Source organism: Nycticebus coucang, chromosome 24, assembly GCF_027406575.1.
Source record: "Nycticebus coucang isolate mNycCou1 chromosome 24, mNycCou1.pri, whole genome shotgun sequence".
Taxonomy (NCBI): Eukaryota; Metazoa; Chordata; class Mammalia; order Primates; family Lorisidae; genus Nycticebus; species Nycticebus coucang.
The window spans coordinates 27988252-28016233 of record NC_069803.1 but is presented as its reverse complement, the minus strand read 5'-3'; the positions used below and the strand labels follow the sequence as shown (position 1 = coordinate 28016233).

Sequence of the window (27982 nt, the reverse complement as noted above, 5' to 3'; positions counted from 1 at the left end):
TTGACCTGGATATCACACGTCGCAGTCTGTGCCTGTGGTTTGAGGGGCCGGGTGGATGCCGGTGCCGTCAGCTGTGTGCAGCCCTCTCTGTGCTGGTATCGCAGCCCCAGGGACGGCCGTGGTGGATGCTGTCACGTGAGATGGTGTGACGTGAGGGGGATGTTTGCAAATAGTCTGGGGTGGGAGGAGTAGGAATGGATCAAAGAAGATAGGCTCTGTCATAATAATTATTAACACCGAGTGGGGTTTATTGTACTGTTGTTAACTAATCTGTACTGTTTTTGCGTGTTTGACATTTTCTTTATAAAAACTTGAGAATGTGAGAATGAAGTTGGCAAATCAGTAGCGTATTTGTAAGATCCTGATTACTCGCAGTTTGCCTGAAATGATACACGTGTTCACAGACACATAAACTGCTGTCCACTCGTGAGGGTACTGATGACCTGTGTGGACACGCTGTTGTAAGCAAGCTCAGGGTCAGTGTTTGCTTGTATTTGACCAAGAACAGGCTTGTTGATTATTTGGAGAAAGCAGAGCTTTTGGAAATTGATCATAGAGTGATTTTTTTTTTGTAGAGACAGAGTCTCACTTTATGGCCCTCTGTAGAGTGCTATGGCCTCACACAGCTCATAGCAACCTCCAACTCCTGGGCTTAAGTGATTCTCTTGCCTCAGCCTCCCAAGCAGCTGAGACTACAGGCACCCGCCACAATGCCCGGCTATTTTTTGGTTGCAATTTGGCCGGGGCCGGGTTTGAACCTGCCACCCTCAGTATATGGGGCCGGCGCCTTACCGACTGAGCCATAGGCACTGCCCATAGAGTGATTTTTAAAATGTGAATAAAATAACCTAGGCCAGATGCCATGGCTTGCGCCTGTAATCTAGCACTCCGGGAGGCTGAGGATTGCCTGAGCTCACAGGTTCGAGACCAGGCTGAGCCAGAGTGAGACCTTGTCTCTAAATATAGCTGGGTGTTGTGGTGGGCACCTGTGGTCCCAGCTACTTGGGAGACTGAGGCAAGAGAATGTCTTGAGCCCAAGAGTTTGAGGTTGCTGTGAGCTGTGATGCCACGGCACTTTACCCAGGGCAACAGCTTGAGACTCAAAAAAAAAAAAGGGCATGGGTGGTGCCTGTGGCTCAGTGAGTAAGGCGCCGGCCCCATATACCGGGGTTGGTGGGTTCAAACCCAGCCCCGGCTGAACTGCAACCAAAAAATAGCTGGGCGTTGTGGCGGGCGCCTGTAATCCCAGCTGCTTGGGAGGCTGAGGCAGGAGAATTGCGGAAGCCCAAGAGCTAGAGGTTGCTGTGAGTCCTGTGTACATCATGGCACTCTACTGAAGGCGGTAAGGTGAGACTCTGTCTCTACAAAAAAAAATAAAAGGGCATATAACCTGGTTAAGGGTGGCAGCACTGTGCAGTCCTCTTCAGATTTGGGCCTCTCTTACCCTCCCCAATCGTGGCATTTTCCATCCTCTGAGAAACGGTGACATACTGTCAGAAAAAGCAGAAGGTTCAGCCTTGCCACTCCCGGTTCAGCTGTGGGCGATGATTCCACCTTCTTTTGAGTTCTTGGCACCACAAGCCCTGAAAGGTCACCAGAGAACCTTTGGCCAGACTCTAGTCACTGTGGGCATCTCCCTGTGTCCAGGTCAGTAGGTTACACCAGTGTCCACACGGCAGGTGAGGGAATGGCTGCTGTTCCACCGCTGGCCGGTGAAGCAGGAATGTTCTGTCTGCAGCAGTTCTGTGGACTGGCCTGTCTGAAGGATGAGGAGCTTCTGGTGTTGGAGGAACACTAGCCAAGTGGGGCTGCAGTCTTATCCAAAGCAGAGCATCTTGAAAGATATTTCGGGAAAGTATTTTTTAAGTTATATGTTCTCACTAGCTGGGAAGGACCCCCCACCCTGCCCCCAGTCTCCATAGTAGCAAGGAACAGAGGCATTCCCTGCAGCCTTGTAAATGAAGTAATTGAAAATATCTTTAAATACTTTTTGTCATTGCCTTGAAATCAAAAACCAAAATGTCATACACCACCTGTAATAGTAGTTCTCCCAACGGGTGGTGTTTAAACTGATTGGCATACAAATGATCACAATCCTGTTCAGCCCGTAACACAGCAGCGCTGGCGTAGGTGTGACATGATGTGTGCTCGAGGACGTTGGCTGCCACTTTGTTTATAATGGAAAAGACTAGAAACGAACTAAATGGACAGTGTGGCGTTTAGTTTGTTTCCAGTCTGTTGTCATTATAAACAGTGTTTATAAATGCCATTATAAACATACACGTATGCGCGTGCACACACACACACACACACACAAATGGGATACTGTGCAGCTGCAAACATGAGTGGGAATCACTCCCTCTAGTAATGAGAGACAAGGGGAAGATGGCCTGGAGCTTCAGTGCAGAGCAGTGCACTGCTGTCCGTGCTACAGCGGGAGAGGCAGCAAGCTTTGCTTACCTGTGGGTAAGGAACTGTAAAGATACCCTGGCAATGAATCCCACTAGTTACCTGCCTGGGAGCGGGGTGGGCGGATGTGGGACAGTGACCTGCTGGGGGTAGAGGTAGGATGAGACTTCTCACTGCTCACCAGTTATTGGACTGTACAAACAAGATTTCCCATTTACAATTTTAAATTGTTATTCTTGGTACGGTGGCTCACACCTGTAATCCCAGTACTCTGGGAGGCTGAGGGGGAGTATCTCTTGAGCTCAGGAGTTCGAGACCAGCCTGAGCAAAAGTGAGAACCTGTCTCTACTAAAAATAGAAAAATTAGCTGTGTGTGGTGGCGGGCGCCTGCAGTCCCAGCTACTCAGGATTCTGAGGCCAGAGGATAGCTGGAGCCCGGGAGCTTGAAATTGCTATGAGCTGTGATACCATGGCACTCTGTCCAGGGCAGCAGAGTGCGACTCTGTCTCAAAATAAATAAAATTAAAATAATAAAATAATAAAGTAAGTGAAGTCTTCTTCTCTAACGTCTTAAGTTGTTAGAAGGTTTTGTTCCTTTTATCCAGCAGTCCGAGCAGGTATCCAGGTGCTTTGTGTTGTACAGAATCCTAACGCAGTGCTTACTGGAGAAATCGTCGTTTTGGAAATCTCAACAACTCATTTTTGTTTTTTCTTTTGGGTGCTTCCTGCAATGCTCAGTTCTCAGAGCTCCAGGCAGAGGTAATTGATTCATTAGGTTTTCCTAATGAGTGGGATACGAGTGCTATCCCGCTATCTGAAGCTTATCACGCTTGCTTTTACCAGCGTATGAATGCATTTTAAATGTAGTTTTTAGAAGATGAATGAAAGTCCTTACTAACGCCTGCTCTTTTGTAAAAATAACTGCAGTAGTTAGAATATATGATTTCTTGCAAATGTTCCTCGTTACCTGGTCTAAGATTGTAAAGTATCTGTCATAAAGGGCCAGGAATAAAGGCATCTGATTGAATATGGAAGGGTCTAGAATGTGAGGAGTTGGAGTTAATTCATATTTAATAAATTATAAAAATGAGGACTTATAAGCATGGGTACTGCAAAAAATGGCAAAAGTACTTTGGGCATTCTTTTTAAATTTCTTTCTATTTAATGTCAGGCTGACGTGAGGGCATAAAACAACTAAGTTCCAATGTTCGCCTTTTTTAGGTAGAGTCCCCTTACAGTTGTGCCCTGTAACCAAGAGACGTGCCGTTCTCCCTCCTTAGGTTGTGCCCAGGGTGTTCTCTCGATACCAGAATTTTACTTAGTTAGAACCATCCTGGTTTCTTTGCATGAAAATATTTAATGTGGGCGGCGCCTGTGGCTCAGTCGGTAGGGCGCCGGCCCCATATGCCGAGGGTGACGGGTTCAGACCCGGCCCCAGCCAAACTGCAACCAAAAAATAGCCGGGCGTTGTGGCGGGCTCCTGTAGTCCCAGCTACTCTGGAGGCTGAGGCAAGAGAATCGCTTGGGCCCAGGAGTTGGAGGTTGCTGTGAGCTGTGTGAGGCCACGGCACTCTACCGAGGGCCATAAAGTGAGACTCTATCTCTACAAAAAAAAAAAAAGAAAATATTTAATGTGCAGGAGAGTCAAGTCAGAAATACAGTTTTAACCTGGATTTGATGATGCTGAAAATGCTAGAAAATGTATTTTGAAATTATAGACAATTATAATTACATTAATTACATGACCTTGCCGCCTTGCACGGGCTGTTTTTGCTGGTCCGTGTGTCTGTCCCTGTGATGTTGCACCTCAGAATCACAGACTTCAGGATCTGGCGTGCCTTGTCTCCCACCCCACGCCACGCTGTATCACGCCACACCACTCCATATCACGCCACACCACGCCACGTCATGCCACGCCACACCACACCACGCCATGTGGGAGCACTCAGGTCACCTTTGGAACAATGTTTAGAAGCAAGCGGAGGCCCAGGAAGTTCAAGTCTTTCCTACCCTGTTAATTTTCAGGTATATATAATAATCAGAGCAAAAAGTCTTCAGTTGGGTACAAGAATAACCTTGAGAGGGAGGCAGGAGTGGAAGAGTTTGACAGGTTTAGGACGATTGGGAGGTGAGAAGAAGTGGTACATTTCTAACATTTCTATAAACAAACTTAACAGTTTGGCCTAATGGCACTTGGAATTAGGCCAGCCCTGTTTCCCATCCTTATCCGTTGCTGCTCCCCACCTAGTAAAATTGGAGTTGTTTATCTGAGCTCTACCATGATTAAATTGATGAACTAATTATCCTTAAAAAAAAAAAATAGAATTTTATTAACTATTCCAAACTTTAAGTTCATTGTAAGGCCTAAAATAAATCATTCTTGGGAGAAGTCTCTCAATCAAAATATAAAACGTGATCCCTAATTGAAGTGATGTTGCTGTTCACTGTTGGTAGATGTTTATTTATTATTATTTTTATTATTAAATCACAGCTGTGTACATTAATGCGATCATGGGGCACCATACACTAGTTCCGTTTGACACATTTTCATCACCCTGGTTAACATAGCCGTCCTGGCATTTTCTTAGTTATTGTGCTCAGACATTTACATTCCACATTTACTAAGTTTCACACATACTGTTGGTAGAGGTTTTGTCGTCACTGTAAGGATTCTTGCTGCAGGTCCATGAAAACTTTGTGGGCTTCTTATGATGAAAGACCAAGTTCAGCCTGTTCAGGCTCCTGCCGGTTGGCTGTGCCTTGAGGCCTTTTGCAGTGCAAGTGACAATGTTAACAAAAATATTATTTCTAGAGTTATTGTAGAGGAAATTATATTTTTAATGTTTGTCATCTTCCAATTGAGGTTTTTGATAAAGTCAGTCGTTAGCTTGAACAAATAAATACCTAGTTAACAAAACTGAGCTGTTTGGCTGTTCAGTTAACAAATCCCGAGCCCTGGGGTTGGTCTGTGCAGTGGTGAAGGTGTTAGACACGAGATGCTCCTCCCGTAGTTGTGTTAAAACCTGCCTTTGGACCTACAGTGTCACTGGCACTTGTCTTCATTTGCTTTTGTCACTTTTCTGATCAAAACCAGATTCCTTTAAGGACAACCCAAAGAATTTGTAGGTGGCGAGAAGTGGGAACAGGAAAACTGTAGATGCTGGCGGGCTTGGTCCTCACGCCAGAGCCTCCTGTGCGCCGGCCTTTCCCCTCCGCCTCTAACCTGGTGCTGGCTACAGAGAACTGCTGGATAGGACAGGATTCCCTTTCTTTGAAATTCCTGCATTAGGACAAATACTTTAATAATGAGGAAGCTAATGTGGGGATTCAGGACAAAGCCAGCGTCTCCTCTCCCGGCCTCGTCATGGCTGATTCTGAAATTTGATAGACGCCCAGAATATTAGACGGTAGATTTATCTTTATTCCAGGTGGTGGGGTGTAGATTGCTGTGGCAGAAGTAAAACAGGTATCATATTCTTCTGCTCTTAGGTTGGCGCCATTGAGCACGCCCAAGTTCCAGTGTCTCATGAAGTTTTTTTATTCACAATCCTGAGTTTATCTTCCTCTGAAGTATTGCTCTTTTTGTTTTGTTTTGTTTATTTGTTTCCCCCAACATTTCAGGAAAGAGAGGATAACTCTAGAACAGCCAACCATTTAAAATTTATTAGAAAGATGATCATTGCCTTGTCCCTGAGGGACAGTCTCTGCAGGGACACCCTGAACCGCATCTCACGTCTGGCACGGGCAGATATGAGCAGAGCGGAAGGGAGAACAGAAGGTGGTTTCAGAGGAGCTTCCCCAGGGGCCCGTGGGTGTCCGCTGGAGGAGGGATGGGGTTTATCTGCCAGATGAGTCCACTCTATCCCAGAGCGATTTGAGATTCCTGTCTCTGGGCAATTTCTATAAACAAACTTAACAGTTTCTATAAACAAACTTAACAGTTTATCTGAGCTCTACCATGATTAAATTGATGAACTAATTATCCTTAGTTCATCAATCTGACCCAGGAGCAGAGACCACGTGGGGTTCCCAAGGTTAAGGTGACGGTTAAGGAAGGGGGCAGACCTGAGCCGTGTCTCCATTTTGCATAATCCCACAGGGCCAGCAGAAGGGCCACGGCGGGATCTGCGTTATGTGTGGCCTTTCAGAGGTTCTCACTTGGAATATTGGAGTGTGTGAGACAGAGTTCCTGCTTCTGTTTGGTTTGGTAGTAACGTCGTGTGTGGGATGCCCGCTGGGAGAAATTATCCTGAAGCCGCAGAGCCCTGAGTGTGCCCTGACACCTGTCTGATTTGTCACTGGCCCATCCTGTGTCGGACACTCCAGGTGCTGACTCCCAGCCAGCTACTTAGTTTTCCTTAGGGATGGACTGCAACTGTGGCAGCTGCCACACAAGGCAGAAGATCTAAAATATGAAAATACATTTATTTTCAAACGAAGCAAGTTGTTTTTGGAACAACCTTGTGTGAACTTGACACTAAACAAAGTGTAGGGCTTTTCTTCCTCTGGGAAACTGTAAGATTATGGACCTTGGTGTCAGACAGCTGATTGTGATATCTCAGAGTGCACAGAGCCCCAGACAGATAATTAAATATAAATGCAGAAACATTAACAAAACCCTGAATATATACCTCAGCGAGATTCCTGCTGACCCCGGGCTCCCAGTGCAGTAGCTCAGAGTTCGGCTTTCTGTGTAGTGTGCTCACACCAACTTGTTCTCCTGGCTTCCTGGTGAGGGCCCAACGTCATAGCATTTTAAAAACCGTTATCAAGGGCTCAGAGAGTTCCTAGGGAAAAGCGTTCTCTGCGGCGAACAGGATCCAGGTCACTTCGGGCTTATTGATTTTTATGATCAGTACTTACTTTTAAAAGCAGATAGGTTTCTGATACAGAGCTGAAGCCCAGGAAGCCTTCCCACCTCCATCCTTCTCCAAGATAGGCTGTGCCCCTCCTCATTTTCAGGCAGTTAGTAAAGAAAACTTGAGTTAATCACTAGTTAATCTATAAAATGCTCACTTAAGTTCATGTTACATGTTATCATTAGACTCTAGGGAAAAAGAAGTTAGGGATTTTCGGAGGATCGAAGGGAACTGAAAGCATTTGAATGACCTGTAGCTCATCTCTTACTGAATTTTGTAAAGGTAACATTTGGGTGGGGTTTCTTTCTTTATTAGAAAGGGCTGACACTAAAAGTGCTTTCATGCTATCACCATTTTTATGGCTCGCCATGAGTTTCAGGAATGGATTTTAACCTGCCAATTGATGAAATCTCTTTACTGGAAATTTACAAAAAACATTGATTAAAAATACAATAAAGTGTCTTGGCACCTGTAGCTCAAGTGGCTAAGGTTCCAGCCACATACACCAGAGCTGGCAGGTTCAAATCCAGCCTGAGCCTGCCAAACAACAGTGACAACTACAACCAAAAAAATAGCTGGGTGTTGTGGCAGGTGCCTGTAGTCTCAGCTACTTTGGAGGCTGAGGCAAGAGAATCGCTAAAGCCTAGGAGTTGGAGGTTGCTGTGAGCTGTGATGCCACAGCACTCTACCCAGGGCGACAGCTTGAAGCTCTGTCTCAAAAAAAAAAAAATACATTAAAGTTTGTGAATCCAGAGACTTCCATAATTGAGAACTTGTGATAATTTGGTGTGGATTTAACTAGGCTTTATGTTTAATAGCTATTAAAAATGAGAGCCTTAGTGGTACACGGTGCAGGAATTTCTAACTGTCATGTACTGTGTGTGAGTGGATGGCAATTCATACTCCTGGGCGAGGCACCTCTGATGACACCCCTGTTCCTGGCTCCAGTGGAGAAGCCGAGTCCAGAAGGGGCCTTGAGGCAGGAGAGCAGGAGGGGCCTCACGTGCAGAACTTGAGGGGGGGTTAAGGAAAGGGGACACCCTTGTACATCCATGCTTTGTGGGGAGGCAGCATGATTTACATACATGTAGTAGAGAGAATGTTAGGACAGAGCTCGCCGGGAGTTGTAAAGAGCGGGGAGATCCGAATTTGGGGTGTTGTTATTATTAGGGAAATGAACACAGCAAGCAAGGTGTAACAAGTATAAGAAGAAACGTGCTGATACAATCAGACTTACCACGTTCCATAAGGGAATAAGGCTTCAGTCATGTGTAACTGATTGTTCTGGAATATGCAGCACATCTATCTTTAAATATTTTTTTTGTTAATTGATCAATTCAAAATGAAATGACCAACTGTGTCCTTCCCAGGGCCGGTGGGAAAGTCAGCAGGATGTATCCCAGACGGCAGTGTCCAGAGGGGTGGCTCCAGTCTCCCCAACCCTCGCTGTTTGTCCCCAGAATAACCATTCTCCGGATCCAGGTAAGTTCTCTCTCCATCAGTCAACCCCTGTCAGGAAGTGCGAGCGTCTCTCGGGGTTTAAACGAGGATTTCCTGCCAGGTAGCCCTCTGCTACTAGTTAGTGTCCGTCTGAATTTTCTTTCCCCTGCCTTGTCTCACTGTGTTGAGTTTGTCTCGGATTCCTCTGGTAGATGCCACTTCTCGTGGAGCACCGTCCTTCAAGTTACTCGTGTTGCTGAGGATTGGGGGCGTGTGCTCCGTAATGAGCGTCTGTCTGACATTTCTTATTTTCTCTAATTCTTAATGTTAAGTTTTGTTACCACGATTGCGTTGGCTTCACAAAGTGACTCGGGAGATGTTTGTCCTCGTCTTTTTTCTGAGGAGTTTATGTAAGATTGGTATTTCTTCCTCGTTAAATGTTTAACAGAATTCGCAGTGGTACACTCTGGGCCTGGAATCTTCTTCGTGGGAACATTTTAAATTACAACTTGAGTTTCTTTAATACAGTGTAATTTAGATGTTTCTTTTTTTGAGTCAGTTTTTAGAAGTTATGTTTTTTAAGAAATTTTCTATATCATCTAGATTATTAAATTTCTTTTCCTTTTTGAGACAGGGTCTCACTTTGTCACCCTCGGTAGAGTGCTGTGGTATCACAGCTCACAGCAACATCAGACTCCTGGGCTCAGCCATCCGCCTCCCTCAGCCTCCCAGAGTGCTGGGATTACAGGCGTAAGCCACTGTGCCCAGCCTTAAATTTATTTTCATAAATGTCACAGTATTTTCCTCTTATTTGCTTAGTATTTATAGGATCTTCATCGATGCTGCTTTTTATTTTGATAGTGATCATTTTAATTTTTTTTCCGTTCTTGAATATTTTAGGGATACGTTTATCAATATTAATCTTCTCACAGAACCAACTTTTGGCTTTGTTACTTCTTTTAATTTTCTGTTATGTTGATTTTTAAAACGTCTTTATTTCCCATATTTTGGTTATGCTTATCATTCTATGAAGAATGTTTCAGAATTTCCCTGTGATTTCTTCTTTGACATTTGTGTTATAGAATAGCATATTAATTCATTTTTGTATATTTGGAGGCATTTTCTAGGTAAGATTATTCATTTCTCATTTAATTTCATTATGATCAGAGAACAGAAGTGTTGATAAATCAAGCTTCTGAAAAGTTTTGAAATTAATTTTTATCCCAGATTGTATTCTATTTTGGTGAACATTCTGTGTGTGCTGTTGTGTTTTGGGGACATAATAATATTCTCTATAAATCAAATTAGGTCAATGGGGTTGGTGGCCTTGTTCAAATCTTCTGTACCCTTGCTGATTTGGGGAGCCTATTAATTCCTGACAGAGAGCACATTCGATGCCCAAATGTGATTGTGAAAATCACCTGCGTTTCCCTTGACCCCAGTTTTTGCTCATTCATTTAGAAACTGCTCATTAGGTACCTGCACATTTAGGATTATTATGTCTTCCTGATGGAGTGAACTTTTTATCATGAAAGTCCCTTTTTGTCTCTGGAAATATTCTGATCTTGAAATTTATCTTGCCTGTCATTAGTATAACCACCTCAACTTTCTATTATTATTGTTTTTGGAGACAGAGTCTTAAGCTATTGCCCTTGATAGAGTGCCTGGCATCACATCTCACAGCAACCTCAAGCTCTTGGGCTTAAGCGATTCTCTTGCCTCAGCCTCCTAGTAGCTGGAACTACAGGTGCCCACCACAATGCCCGGCTATTTTTGTTGTTGCAGTTGTCATCACTGTTTTAAAGGCGAAAGATTTATACGATCTGAAGAGCAACCAGAGTGTGTCGTTGTTTAGCTGGCCCAGGCTGGGTTCGAACCCACCACCCTCGGTGTATGTGGCCGGCGCCCTGCTGACTGAGCAACAGTACGGGCGCCGCCATCTTCCTTTTACTGTTTGCATGGTGCATCTTTTTCTTAGTGTTTTAAATTTTAGCCCACATTTGTCTTTAGAAAAAGCGATGGTTTTGTTGAGAGCATATAGTCGAGTCCGGCCTGACGGTTTCTGCCTTTTAACGGACACGCTTCGTTAGCCCCTCACGTCTGCTCGTCTCATTGACATGTCTGCTGTGTTGATACTGGTTTTCTTTTTAAAATTATTTTATTTATTATGAGGGCATAATATTTAGTAGTTGTGTATCTTTGTAGGGCCATGTGATGTTGTGATACAGGCACACAGTATGAATCAGTCAGTCACCTCAGGTGTGTAACATTTTTTGTGTTAAGAACATGACCCTTCCATTCTTTGAAAGTATAATCTCCCTCATTGTTCACTGTACTCACTTTGCCGTGCCATCACCTATCGCTCATTCTACCTGACTATATTTTTGCACCCGTTAACCATCCCACTGTATCATCCCCTCCCCACTACCCTTCCCAGCCTCTGGTACCCATTGTTCCACGCTCTGTCTCCACGAGATGGATAGTTCTTAATATTTAGCTCCCACACATGAGTGAGAACATGCGAGATTTGTTTTTCTTTTCTTTTTTTTTTTTGTAGAGACAGAGTTTCACTTTATGGCCCTAGGTAGAGTGCCGTGGCATCGCATAGCTCACAGCAACCTCCAACTCCTGGGCTTAAGCGATTCTCTTGCCTCAGCCTCCCAAGTAGCTGGGACTACAGGCGCCCGCCACAACGCCCGGCTATTTTTTTGTTGTAGTTCTGCCGGGGCCGGGTTTGAACCCGCCACCCTCAGTATATGGGGCTGGCACCTTACCGACTGAGCCACAGGTGCCGCCCCAGAGTTTTGTTTTTCTTTGGTTGGCTTATTTCAGTGTCCTCCAGTTCCACGTGTGGTGTTGGAACTGGCAGGATTTTACTCTGTTTTGTGGCTGTATAATATTCTATGTGTATATTTATCACAGTTTCTTTCTTTCTTTTTTTTTTTTGAGACAGAGTCTCATGCTGTCACCCGGGATGGAGTGCCGTGGCATCACAGCTCCTACTCCTAGCAACCTCCAACTCAGGCTCAAGCAATTCTCTTGCCTCAGTGTTTCTATTTTTCTTTTTAGAGGAGACAGGGTCTTGCTTTTGCTCAGGCTGGTCTTGAACTCGTGAGCTCAGGTGATTTACCTGCCTCAGCTTCGCAGAGTGCTGGGATTCCAGGCATGAGCCGCTCACTGTACCTGGCCTGTCACAGCTTCTTTATTCACCTGTTGACGAACACTTAGGTTGATTCCAGATCTTGGCTGTTGCGCAGAGGGTGTCAGTAACATGGGAGAGCAGGTTCTTTTCTCTGTTAAGCTTATCTGCAGACTTTCCTTCCAGTTATTGTTCTTTCCTAGTTCTAGAATTCCCATTTGCTACTTTTTTTTTTTTTTTGGACACAGAGCCTCAAGCTGTCACCCTGGGTAGAGTGCTGTGGCATCACAGCTCACAGCAAACACCAACTCCTGGGCTCAAGCGATTCTCCTGCCTCTGCCTCCCAAGTAGCTGGGACTACAGGCGTCACAATGCCCGGCTATTATTTTGGTTGCAGCTGTCATTATTGTTTGGCAGGCCCAGGCTGGATTCAAACCCTCCAGCTCAGGTGTATGTGGCTGGCGCCTTAGCTGCTTGAGCCACAGGCTCCGAGCCTATTTTTTTTTTTTTTTTAATGGTTTATGTTCTCTGCTGATATTCCCTGTCTGTGTACATGTCAAGACCATATTCTTCTTTGCATCCTGGGACTTGTTTAGAAAAGCTGTCTCAAAGTCTTTGCAGCCTCCAGCATCGGGACCTTATCATGGTCTGTTTTTATTGACTCCTGTTTTGTTGACTGTGGGTCATCCTTAATACGCTTGCCAATGTATTTATGTACATTTATGTAACCTGTTCCCCACTCAGGATATAGAACATGCACTTGACTCTGGTTGCTCCTCCCTGTCCACTGTCAGCCAGCGTTCTGATTCTGTTGCTCTGGGTCATTTCTGCAGTTTCAGATAAATGGAGCTCTGTGGTATGTGCTCTTCCCGTGTCTGGCTCGTTTGCTCCCTGAATGTGTTTAAATCTTCCACACTGTGGCTTACATCAGTCATTTATTTTTTTATTGCTGAGAAATATTTCAACGCCATGCCCTGTAATTCGCTGGTTCTTAGGCGGTGGGCTGGTCCAGGGAGCCAGGTTCTTGTCCAGATCAGTACATTCTTCCTTTTGCTGGTTGCGGCCTGTGAGTTTGTTTAAACATGGTGCTCCGTGCCTTGTGGTAGTCAGATCTAGATCCTCGGTCAGATTCAGGCTAACTTGAGGGTGCGTCAGTGTTCGGTGGGGAGGTGGAGACGCAGTGACATGCAGCCTTCAATGATCGGGATGGTCCTTACTTGAGAATGGCAAGCCTCACTGGTGCAGAACTCCAGGTCGTCCGTACTTTTTTCTCACTATTCAGACGATCACATTTTTCTGGCACTCTGTTCAACTTCAACTTCATTTATTTGCTTTCTGTGTGTCTCCCCTCTTTTGTTTCTCTCTTCCCTTGTTTTCGCCTTGTGAATCATTTGAATTCTCTTCACTCAGTTGGAATGTACCTCTTTGCACTACCGCCATCTCTCTGCTGTGGTTTTGTTTCTGGTGGTCGCTCCCGTGGTGACAGTATATACAGGTGCCCTAACCCTTTCACAGGCTACTACTTAGCGTTAACATTTTCGTGCTTTATGTAAAAGTTAGAAAGCTTACAGCCAAATCGTCCTATTTACCCATCACACAGCCTGTGGGTGTGAGTCCCTGGGGTCGCGTGGAGCAGCTGTCTGGGGGTTTGTGTGCGTCCCTTGTGGCAGGACAGGCATGTTCCTCCAGGCAACTTGCTTGTGCTTTTTACATGTTACGTGGAGCCAGCTTTTTGTCACATATAACTCGAATTAGAGTTTACTGTAAATTAGTTGGCAGGAAAGAAATCGGCATCATAGGTATTATCTGTACCTTTGACTCCAGCCTTTGATAATTAACGACAGGTAAGCACGTGAGTAGCTGAGAGTGTCTGTCCCTCATAGCAAACAACTCAAACTCCACCCTTTCCCCAAAAGGTCAATTTCATCATCTTTCTTCAGCTTTCATAAATACTTATGAAAAATTAGAATTGAATAAAACATAGAGCTTGAAGTCTAGACAGATAGCTATATTTGTGTGTCACTGCTGTGTGACTTAAAAATCAAATCCTGTTGTGGTCTGGGGCAGAGTTAGTACTTGTTCAGTTAGTGACAAGGACAGGGCGGCTTACACTTTCCATACTGATGAGAAGGGTGCATGTTAGAACATTTTAGAAGGGCCCCGATTACTGCTATTTAAAAGGAAAAGGAAACATTGTATTTGCGGTAACTAGAATAATACTGTTTCTCTAATATTATTTTTTTAAGGATACTTTTTTATTTATATTATTAGAATTGCATACAAATGATATTTGGCAAATAGGAAAGGAAATGTCTTTGTAATTTTTGTTTTCGTTTTTTCCTTTCAATGTTGTTGACAGGACACAGTAGCTCAGCCACCTCCTACTTGAATCCAGTGAAGTCCTTTGTGCCACAGATGCCAAAGCTCCTGAAGTCTCTGTTTCCCGTCCGGGATGACAAAAGGGGCAAGCGGCCCTCTCCCCTGACACAGCAGGTAAAGAGCGTCCGTGACCCTTTCTCTGTTGTAACAGATCGCTGGCAGCTGTGTTGTGCCCGAGCTCGGGGTAGCGTGGAGTTGGGGGAAGGATCAGAACTGGGTTTTTAACCCAGGAAATGCTGCCGTCATTTCTCTCCCGCTCTTTGAGGTGACAGAGCTGTTTCAGTTTTCTGGCACTCTCCCTCATTTTTGCTTTTAAAAAAGCCAAGGACACTACGAATGTGATTTATGGTAACTTCACTTAGAGCAACAATAGTAAAATTTATGAAGTGCACTTAGTGGTCACTTTGTGTATTGCCAAGTAGAAAACGTAATTCTATTTTTAATTCTTGATTTCATTTCTTTTTTCAAACAATTTTACAGCAGGACTGTCCTTCCCTCTCAACCTCTGTTTCTTCTACTGTGGATAACCTGCTCTGTCACTTGGAAGTGATCACTTGTTTTATTTCCTTTTTTCTTAAAACTTTCTCTCCAGGGCGGCGCCTGTGGCTCAGTGAGTAGGGTGCCGGCCCCATATGCTGAGGGTGGCGGGTTCGGACCCAGCCCCAGCCAAACTGCAACAGAAAAATAGCCGGGCGTTGTGGCGGGTGCCTGTAGTCCCAGCTGCTCGGGAGGCTGAGGCAGGAGAATCGCGTAAGCCCAAGAGTTAGAGGTTGCTGTGAGCCGTGTGATGCCACGGCACTCTACCGAGGGTGGTACAGTGAGACTCTGTCTCTACAAAAAAAAACTTTCTCTCCAGCCCTAGGGTAAGTGTTACAGAAATGTTAAAAGGATTTCCAAACAATCAGGAGGGATCTCTTCTGCAGTGGAGAATGGGAACCCTATAGGAAATGTGATTTCTAACCTCAGATAGGTGTTAACTCAGCAGAAAATGATAAATGAGCATTTATTTATACTCATTCAAAAGCATGTACAGTGCAAATTCCATCGTTGAAATAGATCTTTTGCCATCAGCTTCTGCACGTTCTTTTAAATGTTCGAGTTGCAGAAATGCAGTTGACTTAACTATTTAAAAGAACTTTCTAGGTTTATGAATGCCTACTCAAGGGACATGGAACTAGTTTTTTGAGATGAGTGTGCTGATACGTAATTTTTTTTTTTTTTTTTTTTTGAGACAGTCTCACTATCTCGCCCTTGGTAGAGTGCTATGCCATCACAGCTCACAGCAACCTCAAACTCCTGGGCTTAAGTGATTCTCTTGCCTCAGCCTCCTGAGTAGCTGGGACTACAGGCGCCCACCACATAGCTGGCTGTATTTGGTTGCAGTTGTCATTGTTGTTTTAGCACGCCTGGGCTGAACCTGACAACCTTTGTGTGTGTGGCCAGTGCCGTACTCACTGAGCAATGGGCGCTGAGCCCAGATGTGTAATTTTTTAAAGCTAGCATTGTATAAGAATATCCAGACATTTATATGCACAATTGTGGGTAAAAAATTAAACATTGAAGTTTTGCAAATGTTTAAACTATAGTTAACTAGGCGCAGAAGGGGCGTTTGACAGTTACTGAAATGGATCTGTGACTGGAGGACCTGGGGCAGGAGGGGCAGGCACAACTGATTTTTCCCAGTGGTTGGTCTGGCGTAAGGGTTCTCCTCTAAACTGCTACATCACTGTTTCGCAAAGTGTGACTGATGACCTGCCTGTCCGATTTACCAAGGTAGCTGTTTAAAATATAAAGTTTCTGATCATTATTCGAAGTGAAGTTTGATAACCACAGTTTTTTACTGCTATTCACTGAGCCATGTAAGTTGAAGGAACTCAGAACCATATTAAAAGTCACTGATGGGCGGTGCCTGTGGCTCAAAGGAGTAAGGTGCCGGCCCCATATGCCGGAGGTGGCGGGTTCAAACCCAGCCCCGGCCAAAAACTGCAAAAAAAACAAACAAACAAAAAAAAAACCAGTCATTGAGTTCACCTACTGTAATTACCATTTCTTTTAAAGCTGTTTTCAGTTGTTGATGTTGCAACTTGCATAACCTGCTATACGTATACACTTACTTACACTTGCAGTGTTTTAGCCATAAGGGATTGGTTCTCTGGATCCGAGAGGAACCACCGTGTGCTAGAAACAAATGCAGTGATTGGAGAGAATGGTGATAACATTTGTAATGCTGGGTTAGGAGAGGTTACCTTGGCGTACATAGGTTTTTGAAGCTATTTTTTGAGCACATATGAACAAAGGTGTTGGGGAAACTGGCCTAATATAAATTTTTCATATTTCATAACTAAATGAAAATGTAAATCTCAAGCTGGTCTGAATGTGGAAGCTCAGCAGTGGAGCCAGCATGTTCCTGTCGGTTGGTTAGGGAGGTGTTTCCGTTTTCTTAGGGGCACCCAGGATCCATGTGCTGTGCACACTGTCCCTGTCCTCCTCTGCTGATCTCCTGTCAGCTCAGTGCTGGACCCTCCATCTCCAGGCTTTGGGGCCGTGCCGCCGCCGCCGCCGCCCGCCCTTTTCAGCAGCTTGTTCTGGAACTGTTGACGCCATCAGTCCCCTGACATGCATCTTCAGCCCTTTTACATTTCTTTTTTTTTTTTTTGTAGAGACAGAGTCTCACTTTATGGCCCTGGGTAGAGTGCCGTGGCATCACACAGCTCACAGCAACCTCCAACTCCTGGGCTTAAGTGATTCTCTTGCCTCAGCCTCCTGAGTAGCTGGGACTACAGGCGCCCGCCACAACGCCCGGCTATTGGTTGCAGTTCGGCCGGGGCCGGGTTTGAACCCGCCACCCTCGGTACATGGGGTCGGCGCCTTACCAACTGAGCCACAGGCGCCGCCCGCCCGCCCTTTTACATTTTTAAAAACCTATTTCCTGGGTAAATCTCACTCAGTTCCATGGCTTTAACTGTTCATGCAAAGTAACCAGAGGATCTTTCGCAACCTCACATCATCCACGACTTGAAAACTTGACAAAAATCCACGTTTCTTACTGTGGTTTACAGAGTCCTACAGGGCCTTGTCCCCTGACTTTAATCTTTATTTCCTTCATGCTTGTCTTTGTTTATCACACTAAGCTGTATGAGCTGACTCTTTTACCCCATGAACACAGAGCTAGGTGCTGCCCTTCTTGGAACATTTTTCCCAAAGCCGTTACCTGGCTGTCAGCAGCGTGGGCCGCTGCTACAGTGGTCGAGGAGTCACTCAGGGGAAGTGTGTTTGTGTTCAGAGATTTTTGACCAGCCAAACTAAAATAGCCTCTACCCTACACACATACACAGTGTCATCATATTTAGTCTTTTTTTTTTTTTTTTAAGAGATTGAATTTTGCTCTGTGGCCCAGGCTGAAGGGCAGTGGCCCAATTGAGGTCTCTGTAACCGTGAGCTGCCCTGTCATTCTCCTGCCTCAGCCTCCTGAGTGCTTGCTTCTACATATGCCTGGCTAACTTTTAATGTTTTTTGTAGAGACGGGGTCTCACTATGTTGCCCAGGCTGGTATCAGTCTTTTTTTTTTGGAAGTTCCTATTAGGTTTATATGTTTAGTGATTACCTTCGCTCTAGAATGCGATCCTCATTGTACACAGAACAGTGCCTGGAACATAGTAGATGCAAAATACATTGGTCGATTGGCAGGTGACAGATACAGATGTTATAATGTCGGATAGTATGACCAGTGTCATTCAGCGGCAGTTCAGGTGCAAGAGCCACACATCAGACTGGGGGATTTGTCGTATCAAGACGTGTTCATGAACTTTCCTTTGTAGGTAGATGGAAGTTCTGCTAAAGAGCATTCCTAAAGGAGAAAACAGCTTTAGCTTTTTGTTTTAGTTGTAGTTGCTCAAAGATGCTCTTGTTTATCTCGTTTTTACTATATTTGCTAAAGCTCCATGACAAGTGCCCTGGGGTAGAGTGCCGTGGCATCACAGCTCACAACAACCTCAGACTCTTGGGCTCAAGTGATTCTTTTGCCTCAGCCAGTAGCTGGGACTACAGGTGCCCGCCGCAACACCTGGCTACTTTTTTTTTTAATTTTATTTTTTTAATTTATTTGTTTTTTTGAAACAGTCTTACTTTGTCACCCTCAGTAGAGCGCCATGGTGTCATAGCTCACAGCAACCTCAAACTCTTGGGCTCAAGCCATTCTCTTGCCTCAGCCTCCCCAGTAGCGGGGACTACAGGTGCCTATCAACAACACCTGGCTACTTTTTTAATTTTATTTTTTTAATTAAATTTTTATTTTTTTGAGACAGAGTCTCACTATGTCACCCTCGGTAGAGTGCCGTAGCATCACAGCTCACAGCAAACTCCAACTCTTGGGCTCAAGCAATTCTCTTGCCTCAGCCTCCCAAGTAACTATTTTTTAATGTAGTTGTCATTGTTGTTTAGCAGGCCCAGGAGGGGTTCGAGCCTGCCCTGTGTACTTGGTGGACGCCCAAACCACTGAGCTACAGGTCCTTAGCCGAGGCTCTAACTTTCTAAAAAAACCTGCCCCGCACTACCCCTGACATGGGTCCTCTAGGGAAGAGGTTATCATTTCCCCACCAATCTTTGCCGCAGTTTCCCCTGCTCTTACCCGGGGGTGCAGTGAGGAGGGGGATCTTTTTCTCTTAGGCGTCCCTGGTCTGAGCAGCTCTTCTCAGAAATGTGTCCTCCTGCCTGAAGTGGAAAGCTTAGAAGTGAGAGTTACCCCTGAGCTTGAAAACAGTGGGCTGTTGTCTTCCATCTGCGGAGGTGACGCAGGGCTGGGCCTGCCTATCCCCTTTTTTGGAAGGAGGTGTCCGTTCATTGTGCTGCTGGTTAGTTCACGTCCCCAGATCTTTTGTTTGTTTAGACTCTTGCCCAGGCAGGTCTTTTCTCTTATTATTATGTTGTCTAATTATCTGAAAATAAGTGAATGAGAAACTTCCAATTCTTTTCTGAAACTTTCCATCCTAAATTTGTTTAACATTACTGGCATAGGGTGGCGCCTGTGGCTTAAGGAGTAGGGCGCTGGTCCCATATGCCAGAGGTGGCAGGTTCAAACCCAGCCCCGGCCAAAAACCAAAAAAAAAAAAAAACACAAAAAACATTACTGGCATATCACGATCTTTTCAAGTAATTATTTAAAAAATTACATTTAGATACCATCTGCATGCTTTTTACAGTTACAGTCTGTCTGCATTTGAGCTACAAAATACCGAACATCATGGGCTTAGGGAAGAGCCCTGTCACCTGCTAGGAGAGGTCGTTCCTCAGGCCACAGGGTAACAGAACGACACATGTTAGGCCTACGTAGCCAATAATTACCACCTCCAATCCTTATTTCTCCCTCTTTATAGCAAAGAGATTATGGGAGACCTTACTGTATATGTCATGGAAATAAAGGGACACCAGGCCTTCCTCTGTGCCACCAATCTAGGGAGCCTAAAACATAGCAGGTGCTGGTGACCACGGCTGGACCACGCGGCTTGCTGAGTGGCCTGGGCTCTGTGTGAGCATCCATTGTGCGACTTAAGCAGCTTAGAGAAATACACAAATATCTTTAAACGTTCGCTCCATTTTGATACTGTCCTTTATTTTTATTTGCTAGTGCTTGTTCGTGCGTCAATTTTGATGGCCTATGATCATTAAATGATTATTAAATAGGCACTACAGACATTTAGATAGTGCCTATGTTGTTTAGAATAACATCAAAGATCGAATCCAGAAAACTACGTGTCAGAGCGTTTGCCTAAAAGGAATCTAGACCAATTGTACAGTACAGGAAGGGGTAAATATTGATATTAATATTGTATAAAGACTGAGACAGTCAATAGTCATGTTTCTTAAGGTTTATAATGTGAAATAGCATAAAATCCCAAAGCAAAACCCCGTCCTTTGATTGTGTCTGTCCTGGTTTAGTTTTGTTGCCTCCTCTGAATCTGTTACAGTGATGAAGGGCTGGCCCTGAGCTCCCCGAGCCCCAGCCCCACCCCACACCCGACCAGCGGGCGCGCCTGATATCGTTAATATTAGACACAAATTAGATTATCGCACTTGGTTTTGGATTTACTACAAGAAATACGCCGAACAATTGGAATTAAGAAAGTAACATCAGAAATGATTTATGAGGGCAGGTTAAAGGAGTTATTTGTAGCTTGACCACCAGACAGTGACTTAGAGGGCTGACTGTGCAGTGTTCAAGGGACGCCAGTGACAGAGGAGGTGCAGGGCTGGCTAAGGACAGTGCCACGAAAGTTACAGGACAGAAGCAATGAAAGTGGTGAAGAGAGTGAACGGTGACATCCAGCAGTGTGTAAGATGGTTTCTAAATAGCAAGGCGGTCTCTAAACAAAGTTCATTTGTGTTGCTTCTGCTTTTTCAAAACAGGAAGTTGAGAAGAATCTAAAGTAATCCAGGCAAGGAGCTGGAGTAGAATAGATCCTGTTTCTACGAGTCCTTTCTCGTATTTTCTTTTCTTTTTTTTTTTTTTTAACAAATATTTAAATCATTTATTGCCATTCAGTTACAGCATCTTAATATACACACTGCATGGAAATACACAGATAACATTTTTAAACACCGGGGATAAGAATTTAGGTTGTGGCCAGCTCTTGGTTGTCTTCCTGTCATTAAAGAAAAAGTCAAGAGTTCTGAGAACTTAATTGCTAGTAGTTACAAATTTTGTTCTCTTCAGTTTTTCACTGAGTACATTTTAATAGATAATTTACATATTACTGCAGATAAAACCATCATCAGAAGTTACTAAATTAATTGCATATTTTGAGCTACTCTTTATGAAGAGAAGTAACATATTCAGTAAGGCAGCAGAGAGTTTGTTTACAGACTCTCGGCTATCTCTATAAAAATAGTATGGTTAGTCGTAAAAATAGCGTTCAGCATTATTTTCCCTAGCAAGACTGTGATGATGGAACCTGTGACTCAGCAGCAGTGGCTGGTGATGCTGTCCCTTTAAAAGCGGGTTCTTCATTTCCCTTGTTAGGCGGATGCCTTTTTAGTCATCTCATATTTGATAAGCCGTCCTCCCTGGATGACCTGGGCTACTTCGTTTGTTGCATGGCATGCAAACAGAAGCCAGTTTCGAGGCTGCACCTTGTAGGCAAATCTCATAAATATCAAAGAATAGCAACAGAGGGCAAATGTCATCCGCCCACTGAAAATCTCTGGAGATTTGTTCATGTCATTGATGGCAGCAACAGGCAGACCCCAGTTAGCTACTGGGCCCCAGAAGTGCTCATGAGGTAGTCCCGGAAATCCTTGCTCCGGACATAGTCTGCTGCTTTCCGCACCAGCGCGCCAGCCATGACTGTGCCGGACACCAGCTCCCCCCGCTCCCCCCGCTCCCCCCGCTCCCCGCCGCCGCTGCCTCTGCTCCTCGGAGCCCAATGACAACCAGCTGACGGGTGGCCGCTGGCAGCGCCCCTTTCTCGCATTTTCATTGTAAGATCAGGTGGAAGAAGGCACAAGTTATGTGATGAAGGAATGATTATCATCAAAAAAACACTCCTAATCAGAGGGTCCTTGACATTTTCAGGAATGTTCTGTTCCCTCTCTCAGGCAGAGACGCAGACCTGTCCCCACAATGAGGCTCTGATGAGAACCTGGTGCTTCTCGACTTGTTCCTTGGAGTCAGCAGCTGCTTAGGTGAAGGCGCTGGTAGTTTCCTGTTGTTACATTTCAGTATTGTACATCAATTGGATTTGAAAAGATTCTTGGATCTTTTCTTCTAAGACGGAAGTTAACACTTTAAAGGTTTGAAAACAAAGATTCTTAGAATTTGCAAAATCTTGTGGTGTGAACACAATCATAAAGACTCTTCATTTCTTGTATTTATGTAGATTTGTTTTTGTTTGTAATCAATTTCTGTCTGAGTTCCAGAAATGCAAAGATACTGCACGAAAAGAGGTGGCAGCTGACAAAAATTGCTGTCTTTGACCTTCTGATGCAAGTTTAGTAACTAATCTGGAAAATAATGAACTGCAATTAATGAAATCTGTACTCAGATTCAAGTGTGTTTCTCAGACAGCACGTAAAATAATTGAAAGAACTTCCTGCTCTCTAATTAGTTAGCTTGAATTAATTTGGCATCATAGCTTTTCTCATGTATCTAGAAGTTGGTGTTCAGTTGAAGCTATTTATGTATTTCAAAGTTGGGGACTCTAAATGGCATCTTTGATTCATCTGGGGAATTAAAGAGTTAATGGTCAGATTTAATATCCACCATCAAAAGCACAGTCATCTCTCCGCCCGTCTTTTCTTCAGTGTCTGCTGCCTTATCAACGGCAGAGGTGTCTTCGCCTCTCCGTCCGGAGCCTCAAGTGTGATGGGTGGTAAAGCCTGGAGCAGAGGGCAGGGCTCTGAAAAGATGCTTGTATAACTATCCTTCTTCATCCCTGTGGTTCTTCCATATGCAAAATGGGGAGAAGAACAAATGCCAGTTTCCTCTTGGACACAGGAATGCCGTTTTAGGCTAGTCATACGCAGGCTTTCTTGGCGAATCAAACTATATAAATGCTTATTATTTTTGCCTTGAATAGGGGTTCATCATCCTAACTAACTGAAAGAAGAAAACAGATGTGTATCTAGTTTTCTAGCCTTCAGTTTTCCTCAATCATTCAGGTTATTTCAGGAATCACATAGGAGCGTTTTTCCTGTAATTTAATACCTACCGTAATGGGTGTGCATGGCTGGGGTGTGGCTGTGCTCGCTCTGGAGTTTAACAGAGGGAAGTTGGTGCAGGCCTTGTGGAGCAGACTTTTTTTTTTTTAATTCAAAGCAAATAATTTCTGTTCATTTTCTCTGGTGATGAATTCCTTAGGCACGTGTAACTTTGATAGAAGACTTTTAGTTTTTGAAAATCATAACATTTTGCTATCTAGCTTTGCTCTAGAAATTAATAGGTAATATATCGACATACTTAGATATTAAGTTGACAAAGTTAGGTTCAGAATCAGATTTAGTAGCTGATGTAAAAATAACGAATTGTAACTACGGTTCATTTCAGCACATGAGAGAGTATCTGAGGCTGCACAGAGGTCGGCCGAGGGCTCACCCTGCTGCAGGCTCGCTCAGTGGCCTTCCTCAGGAGTGGGCATTATGGACTTCAGCATGATTCGCAGGGCCAGGCATTTGCAAACTTTTGTAAAGGGCCAGATAGTAAATATTTTAGGATTTGCAGGCCGTCTGGTCTCTGTAAAAACTAGACAATACTATACAAATGAGTCTGGTGTCTTCCAATAAAACTTTATTTAATTTTCCCATGCTATGAGTATTCTTCTGATTTTATTCCTACTTATAACAGTATAAAAGCATTGGGAGGCCGAGGCTGGGGCATCACTGACCAGGCCCTTCTCTGCCTTAAAAAAAAAAAAAAAAATGAAAAGCCATTTCCTAGCTGTCACCAAGCAGGTGACAGCTACATTGAGACCCTATTTATTTATTTTTTAAGAGACAGGGTCTCGCTGTCACCCACACTGGAGTGTAGCGGCACAATCATAGCTCACGGTAGTCTTAAACTCCTGGCCTCAAGCGATCCTCCTGCCTCAGCCTCCCAGAGTGTGGAGGTTACAAGTGTGAGTCACCACACGTAGTGTGAGACCTTAGTTTTAAGGCTCTTAGATTTAACAAAATTCTATCAAGACAGCTTTCATTCTTCCCAGATATCTGAAAAGCTAATAATGGTCATTGTGGATGGTGATGAAACTACTATATCCATTTAATATATATTATATATAAAAATTTTTACGTAAATATTTAAGTATTAACAGTTATGTAGACATTTTAAAAGTAAACTAGCTGGATTCTAAAAATCAGAAGCTATATCTTTTCTGGCAACTCCAGGTACATTAATATTAAAATTTTATTTGTATAATACTTTGAATAAGTTAAAGCAACACATACCTAATATAACAAAATAAAAAGTCCAGATGGTGTTACTCACTTTTATCCACTGATAAAATAATTTACTTGATAGGAGAAATGGGCCTATTGGTTGTTTTGTTTAAGTAAAATTAAATAGGACTACTAGTGTTAGACCCTGTGCTTCTATTCTGCCGAGCATAAAGGCCGTTGGTGCTTTTGCCCAGTTTCCCCGGCTCCTGACAGAATTCTTAGAGTATAGCAGGTCCCTGATACCTATTTGTGAATAAATAAATTAAGGAATTCTCAAGCTCTTTTGTTTGAAAGAAAATAGAATTAGTATAGCATCAGTGCAGATTAATAAGAAACTTTAAATTTCTAGATCAGATGTGATTATTGACTGTTTAAAAAGTACTCCTAATAAATACAGACAATTCGGTGATTACCGTAACTACAATACTTTACAGCTGTGCCTCCAAAGTGCTTCCCGTGTACCTGGCACTGTGCCAGCAATTTTATATGCGTCATTTTGACAACAAGGCCGAGTTAAACGTCTGTGGCACTGCCCAGCAGAAATGTAGTTCAGTCCATGTATGTAATTGAAAATTTTTTAGTAGCCACGTTAAAGGAAGTAAAAAGAAAACTGGTAACACTAATTTTGATAATATAATTTAACCCAGTGTAGTCACGTATCAACCTGTAATCAGTGTAAAAAAACTAGTGAGATATTCCCATCCTTTTTTGTATACAAAGTCCTTAGAATCAGGTGCATAGTTTACATTTCTAGCACACCGCAATTCAGAAACTAAATTTCCGTCGGAAATACTTGATCTACATTTAGAATTCATAAAATTTACAGTTGAAAAAGAGACCTACGTGCCTAGGCTGTTCCAAACATCCTTAAAAGCACTTCAGTTGTTAAGTTTAAATTTTTTTAATTAAAATTAAAACAAAAATTTGGCTTCCTCAGTCACATTAGCCACAACTGACGTTCTGAGTGGCCACCCCTGGGCAGTGGCTGCCGAGTCAGAAGATGCCACAGAAACTGAGGCTCAGCTGGAGGCGGGGACACCTCGTCTCAGGCTGAAGAGCCTTGTGAGTGAGCCCGATACTTAGCAAACTGTTCTGTGAAATTTGAGAGATTTCAGCTGTGTGATTGAGAATAACCAAATGCTCATGGCTGCAGAATGAACGACTCAGTGAAGTCTTTGAAGCCACATGGGATGAATAGGAGGACACAGCACAGGATGTCCAGGTTTCCTTGCCTCGCCCACGTGGTGGGGACTCATCAGCGATGGCTTTAAGGCAAAGCTCATGTGACATCTGAAGTTGGGGAAGCTCCTGCTGGATGCAGCTGGGGAGGGTGAGTGGAGGAGAACGAAGCTGGAAGGCTCTGTTCAAGTGAGCGCAGGACCCTCGCCAGGAGTCCCAAGTCACCTTCCCACGTTGAGCACTTTATGACTGTGAGGCTCTGCTTGACAGGGCGTGTGTCAAGCAGGGTCAGGGTGGCCCCGACAAGGACCACTGGGCAGCCATCAGCTGGTCTCCTTGGGCTGTATCGCTTACACCATGCAGATGTGTAAGCCCAGAGGGAATGGGTTTACTCAAACTATGGTTATGGTGCCAGGTGACTCATTGAAAATAAGAAATAGCACCACCCGATGGACAGAGATGCTGGTGTCGTCATGGCTGACACTGTCCAGAGCACTGTGGACCTCAGGGCAGGGAGTTAAAGTTTTGTTCTTCAGGTAGAGGGGTCTCCAAAACAGCTTTTATGCCAAGTTAAGAAACTATTGTTATTACTGGTTTTTTTTTTTTTTTTGAGACAGAGTTTCACTTTTTTACCCTGGGTAGAGTGCTGTGGCATCACAGCTCACAGCAACCTCAAACTCTTGGGCTCAAGTGATTCACTTGCCTCAGCCTCCCAAGGAGCTGGGACTATAGGTGCCCACCACAACACCTGGCTATTTTTAGAGGTGGGGATCTCCCTCTGGCTCACGCTGGTCTCAAACTCCTGAGCTCAGGCAGTCTGCCCGCCTCAGCCTCCCAGAGTGCTGGGATTACAGGTGTGAGCCACCTCACTCCGGCCAAGTTAAGAAATTCTGGAGCCATCTCCCCTCTCTTCCGCACAAAAGCAACTAGTTAAAAAATGTCAGGATATGATCAGAGAAGTTCCTACCTTTTCCTTGAACTATTTCTTAAGTGTCCCATTGGCCTGTACGCTGCTCATTAAGTCAGTTTCAGCAGCGCTGGGCAGGCAGTGTGACCGAGGGTCAGCTGGCACTTGAGGACTTTGTCCTCTATTTCTGCCACTAACTCACGCAGCAGCGTGAACACGTTTAAGCTCTAAGTAGAGGCTGTCTGAGCCTTGGTTTCTGTAGTGTGAAAGGTAGATAATTATATTCACTTCCCTCCTGGGACTTCTCCTTAATATTTATAGCTGCAAAATATTCTGCAGTCATTTTTATTAATAGTTACCAGATGTCTTGTAAGGATTAAGGAACGGATGATCTGAAATGTTTTGAGCTCCTGAAGTAAGAGATGACTGTCTGTACGGGGGGAAATGTAAGAGCATTAAAATGCAAACAGCGCTCACCAGGGAGTCGCAGCTCTTCCCTAAGCAGGGTGCCTGGCGCAGTTAGGGCTCGGGACACTCCGTGGACCCTTTTGGTGCCCTGGGTGAGGAGGCTGCACTCCCCAGGGGCGGTTGCTCAGCCTCTGCGCTCATGTGCTGCTCTCTTTTCTGCTGGTACCAGCGCCTGTCCTGCTCCTGTCCCCGTCACCGAGCTTCCCAGGGGTCGGCATCGTCTTTGACTGTTGCCCCAGCCTCCCATCGCCACTTGTTTCCACATGTTAAATAGTCTCCTTCCTGCCTCCGAGTTTTCCTTTCTGTTTCCTCTTCCTCTGACCATCGAGGTCCAGACTCTTTGCCATCCATCCCCCTCGGTTTAGTATCTCCCTGTCCCAGGATTAATCTTGAAAGCCCAGCTCTCATGACAGCTCCTTATTGCCCCTGAAACTCAGCCATAAATTCACAAGGCCTCTTCCCTCTGCCCAGTGCCAGGCCTTCTGGATGGTTCTCTCCCTGCGGCCTGGAAGAGTGAGCAGGGTAGAAGGGAGCTCTTCTGCCACCTGGCTTTGTCGTGCTGTACAGGCCTGTCTCAAAATAAAATCTTTCACACAGGGGTGATGCCTTAGGCCCATCCTTTTTATGACTCTGTCCCCTTCTGGAACCTCTCTGCCATCCTGTTCCTTCCTTTCCATTATTTCGTCCACGTCCCTCCCTTGGTCAGCTTGTCTGTCCAGCCGCTGCAGCCGTCTTGATGTGCGTGTTGCCCACAGCGCTTGGTGCGTAGCCCCGCCTGTGGGAAGACCTGCCAAAATCCTTGTCGTACTCGTTTTATACATTGAGAGGCAGAATTAGGGTAAGTCTGATCCTTAAATTTATTTCAGCTAAGTATTTATTAAGCGTTTTTTGAGTTCTCATCACACTGAGTCATAAAGGAAAGTGTAAATGGTTTATCATGTCACGTCAGTAAAGGTTCCATTCTTGGTGGGACTGTTCCATTGGGATGCCTTAAAGAGGTGTCACCTTAGTGGAAACAATTATTCCCCAACTTCATCTATTTTAAGCAAGATCTAACTGAAGAATGCAAGTATTCTGGAGTTTGAGCTGGAGAAACTCATTTTCTTGCCTTTACTAAGAAATACTGGTATACTCTGAACACCTTGCCATTTGCAGGAGTCTTCAGATACTATGGAGAAAAAAATAAAGACAGCAGAGTGGAGGACGGGTGCCTCCTGCCAGCTCTGTCTAAGGGGCTGGCGGTGGGGAGGGCTGGGGGCAGTGGAAGGGGGACGAGCC

At 44.5% G+C, this 27982-nt stretch overlaps 1 protein-coding gene, 1 long non-coding RNA gene and 1 pseudogene across 5 annotated transcripts in view; 1 reads left to right on the top strand and 2 right to left on the bottom strand.

Annotated features, from left to right (window-relative positions):
* Positions 1-27982, top strand: part of KIF13B (kinesin family member 13B) — a 166105-nt gene that overhangs the window by 126364 nt on the left and 11759 nt on the right. For 3 of the 4 annotated variants that reach the window (XM_053578418.1, XM_053578416.1, XM_053578415.1), the window contains exons 36-38: positions 3148-3168; positions 8639-8750; positions 14207-14340. In XM_053578418.1, the coding sequence (XP_053434393.1) occupies positions 3148-3168; positions 8639-8750; positions 14207-14340 (267 nt within the window). The remainder of the gene's footprint in view (positions 1-3147; positions 3169-8638; positions 8751-14206; positions 14341-27982) is intronic. The other variant, XM_053578417.1, reaches the window with a different exon arrangement.
* On the bottom strand, positions 3-27977 carry LOC128576350 (uncharacterized). Its single transcript, XR_008377353.1, has 3 exons — positions 26297-27977; positions 1492-1834; positions 3-174 (listed from the first exon to the last, which is right to left on the bottom strand). It is a non-coding gene; the product is annotated as an uncharacterized LOC128576350 (long non-coding RNA).
* On the bottom strand, positions 20690-21590 carry LOC128576346 (mitochondrial pyruvate carrier 1-like; annotated as a pseudogene).